This window comes from Wickerhamomyces anomalus (genome assembly GCF_001661255.1).
Source record: "Wickerhamomyces anomalus NRRL Y-366-8 unplaced genomic scaffold WICANscaffold_18, whole genome shotgun sequence".
Taxonomy (NCBI): Eukaryota; Fungi; Ascomycota; class Saccharomycetes; order Phaffomycetales; family Wickerhamomycetaceae; genus Hansenula; species Hansenula anomala.
In genome coordinates, this window is record NW_017567127.1 from 2,610 (window position 1) to 6,572 (window position 3,963).

General features: G+C 37.1%; 2 protein-coding genes across 2 annotated transcripts in view; both read left to right on the top strand.

Moving 5' to 3' along the window:
- The window catches only part of WICANDRAFT_59604 (uncharacterized protein), a gene marked incomplete at its 5' end in the record, with an annotated part of 5,026 nt that extends 2,430 nt beyond the window's left edge, over positions 1-2,596 (top strand). The window contains 2 exons of the mRNA XM_019182841.1: positions 277-1,052; positions 1,128-2,596. Of these exons, the coding sequence (XP_019035861.1) occupies positions 277-1,052; positions 1,128-2,456 (2,105 nt within the window). The 3' untranslated portion in view covers positions 2,457-2,596. The remainder of the gene's footprint in view (positions 1-276; positions 1,053-1,127) is intronic.
- Positions 2,597-3,109: 513 nt separating this feature from the next.
- WICANDRAFT_65873 (PH domain-containing protein) lies at positions 3,110-3,944 on the top strand (the record flags this gene model as incomplete). The annotated part of the gene is made up of 1 exon (XM_019184005.1): positions 3,110-3,944. A coding segment is annotated over one exon (835 nt), but the record flags the coding sequence as incomplete, so codon positions are not given.
- Between the last annotated feature and the right edge of the window lie 19 nt (positions 3,945-3,963).

Genomic DNA, 3,963 nt, shown 5'->3' on the forward strand with positions numbered 1-3,963 from the left:
GGTCATTAAACATGAAAAGTGCCATTCTACATTTAGATTCATCAGAAAAACAAAAATTTGAAATTATCAGTAAAAGTGGTGTTAGATGGCATTTGAAAAGTAATTATCCAATTGAAACAAATCGTTGGGTTTGGAGTTTACAAGGAGCAATAAGATATGCTAAGGATAAGGAAAGAGCTATTCGTTATTCCCAAGAAACTGAAAGAAAAGATAGCTTCGATAGTGTTGGAGGAGCTGGAGTTAACCGTCATACAAGAAACTTAAGCTCTGGATCAGTTGAAGAAAATTCTAATAAATTGGAATCTAGTGCAAACAGTTTAGCTGACATCAAAGAAAATGAGCGCTTGAAACAGACTGAAGCTCGCCGTCCATCCCAAATTGTTTATGATACCGATGATGAAGATGATAACGAATCGAGGGAAGTCAGTATTGTTCAAGAAAATGAAGATATTGATATTGAATCTGGTCCTTATATTCAAGAGATTTCAGTTTTGAAAAGAGGATTCAGTCTTGAATTGGGCTCATTGAGAGAGTTGTTGTTTAGCGTCAAAGAAACAATGAACACGCCTTCAGAACCATTGAACATTTCACTTGGTGCTATTGAAACTTTAACCGAAAGCTTTGATAGATTAAACACATTGGTTTCCAAAAGAGATGAAAAATTGATTAGAGATCTACAAAAACAAAAAGATATCAATGAATTATGGATCAACTCGATTAGAGATCTAGAAAATGAATTACTGGCTAAAAACAGCGAATTACAAAACTTTGAGGCTGAAAGAAGAAACTTGAAAAAAGTTTTAACAAAAAAATTTGGTAATATCGGCTCACCACTTGCAGATGTTCCTGCAACACCTGAAGCTCAACCAACAGGTCCATCTCCATTAGGTGCTGCTGAATCTACCACTGTTCAAGATGAGCCTTTTGATGCTAACGATGTTGAGATTTCAAGATTCATTAATGAAGATGAGGATTCAGATGATGAATTTTTTGATGCTGCAGATTTCGAAGAAGATGATGAAGTATCTGAAAGGGCAACTCAAGAATCAATTGTTGGAGGTGTTGCTGGCTCTACAGCTGCAACTACACCAGCACCAAGTGTTCAAGAACCTGAAACTACAGAAAAGCCTGTTGGAACTGAGCCAAAACAAGAAGAAGAGGAACAACAAGTGGAGGGTGAATATTCCAATGAACTACAGCAAAAGAAAGATTTATTGATGAAAAATGAAGGCACATTTAAGGGTTACGATTTCACACCAAGAAGTGAATTGGCTTTAAAAGTTGACGACAGACCAAAAATAGGATTGTGGGGTATTTTGAAATCCATGATAGGTAAGGATATGACTAAAATTGCTCTTCCAGTTACATTTAATGAGCCAACTTCATTATTGCAAAGAGTTGCTGAAGATTTGGAATATGTGAATTTGTTAGATCAAGCTGCCTCATTTGAAGATTCAACTTTAAGATTATTATATGTCGCAGCATTTGCAGCTTCTGAGTATGGATCAACAACTAATCGTGTTGCTAAACCTTTCAACCCATTATTAGGTGAAACTTATGAATACGCAAGACCAGATTTAGGATTTAGATTCTTTACAGAACAAGTTAGTCATCATCCACCAGTTTCAGCAGCTATAGCTGAAGCTTCTAAATGGGATTATTATGGTGAAACTTCAGTCAAATCAGGTTTTAATGGTCGTTCATTTGATGTTCAACCTCTTGGTATTTGGTATTTACATCTAAGACCTGATCAATCATCACATAAAGAAGAATTGTATACATGGAAGAAGATTACTAGTTCAGTTATTGGTATTATTGTTGGTAATCCATCAGTTGATAATTACGGTGAAATGATCATTACTAATAATCAAACTGGTGATAAAGCAGTGTTGAACTTTAAACCAAGAGGTTGGAGAGGTGCTTCTGCTTATGAAATGAGTGGTGTTATTTATAATAGAAAAGGTGAAAAGGTTTGGTCAATTGGTGGACATTGGAACAATAGAATCTTTGGTAAAAAAGTGATTAAAAATGATTCAAGTATTGATTATTCCAATAAAAAGATTAGTTCAACACCAACTGAAGATGGTACTAAATTCTTGATATGGCAAATGGCTCCAAGACCAAAAGTTCCATTCAATTTGACCAGCTATGCAATTACTTTGAACGAACCAAATCCTAAATTATTGGAGTATGTCAGTCCATCTGATACTAGATTAAGACCAGATCAAAGAGCCATGGAGGACGGTAAATATGATGAGGCTGGAGTGTTGAAGAATAGAGTCGAAGAGAAACAAAGAGCTGCTAGAAAGAAAAGAGAACAACAAGGCGAGAAATACCATCCTACTTATTTCACTAGAGAGACACATAAAGCCACTGGTGAAGAGTACTGGAAGTTTAACGGTGAATATTGGAAGCAGAGAAAAGATGGTAAATTACCAAACATCGATATTTTTTGAACGGTTTTCATGAATCTCAACAATGACTCTCACTTTAGAATTTGATTATGTGTTTGTTTTTATGTATTTGAATTTTGATATAATTGTACACACATTTTATGTTCCTTGTAGCTTCTTGATGTTTGGCGCGAATCTCGGTGTTCACCAAGTTGCACACAAGTTGCTTAAGCTACTCTACCAAAATGGCCAAAACTAGTGGCCTGAGCCAATCACGGGCCTTTTTTAAGTGCGTGAAGGATTGACTGGCAAACTGATCGTCGTTGAGAGTACAAAGCCTCCATCGTTGCTCGAAACCTTTCCAACACAGCCAAAAATCCAAAGGGTCCTTGCCTGGCGAGCAAAGTGGGCGCTTTCAGCCTGGCTTCCAGGCAGAGGTTCCCACCAAAGTCCTCCGGCGACTCTGTGCGTGCTGTTACCGGTTTTGGGGGTACCAAGAGAAAAAAAATCCTAAAAAATTATTTTCAACACTTTTTTAGGAGATTTATAAATAAAAACAAAAATCATCAACAACAACAACGAAAAAAGGTTTGGCAGACGACAACGACGAAGTTGACAACTTCAACAACAGACTCCAAAACCGTGAACACACTAGCTCAACACTGAACATGAAGAGGATCTTTTCCGGAAACCGCTCCGGAGCAGCCTCCCCTAATATGGCTGACACAAGGTCAAGATCAAACTCTACTCCTCCACAACCTTCCGAAGAAATACCCCCAGAACTGGCTCCAATCGTCACCTTGTTAGGTGCTCAGGCCCACCGTCGTTACAATGAAGGTGTCTTTATGCTCTTACAGAGTATCAACTCTGATGGTGAACCAGTGCCAAATCGTCAATGGAGAGAAGTATACGGTGTCTTGTTGGGGACTCAATTGGCTGTTTGGGACGTTGATGAATTAGAAAAGCATCAAAACAACACAGAAGCATTGATGAATGCTAGTTCTAAGCCGGACTATATCAACTTTACAGACTCCTCATTCAGAGCAGTTGATAAATTGGAAAACTCTCAAGGTTTGAAAAACATTATTATCGTCTCTACAACTTTGAAAAATCAATATCTTTTACAATATCAAGAACTTGAAGATTTCCATCGTTGGAACGCCGCTTTCAGATTATCCACGTTTGAATATACTTCATTGCAAGAAGCTTATACTGGTGCCTTATTATCTGCCAAAGGTTCAAAACTTTCAGATATTAGAACCATTTTATCAGAATCGAAATTTGATTATGAAGATTGGGTTAGTGTTAGATTCGGTTCTGGTATGCCTTGGAAAAGATGTTTTGCAGTTATTGAACAACCAAACAAGAAATCGAAAAAGGGGAAAGTTTATAAAGGTTCAGTGTCATTTTATAAAGATGAGAAAAAGCAAAAAAAAACAGCTATGGCTATTATTAAGGATGCAAGTGCTACTTATGCTTTATATCCACAATCCCATAAGTTGATTGACCATAGTACAATGATCAAGTTGGAAGGTACAGTGTTTTTCGATGGTAATAAGAAATCATTGCC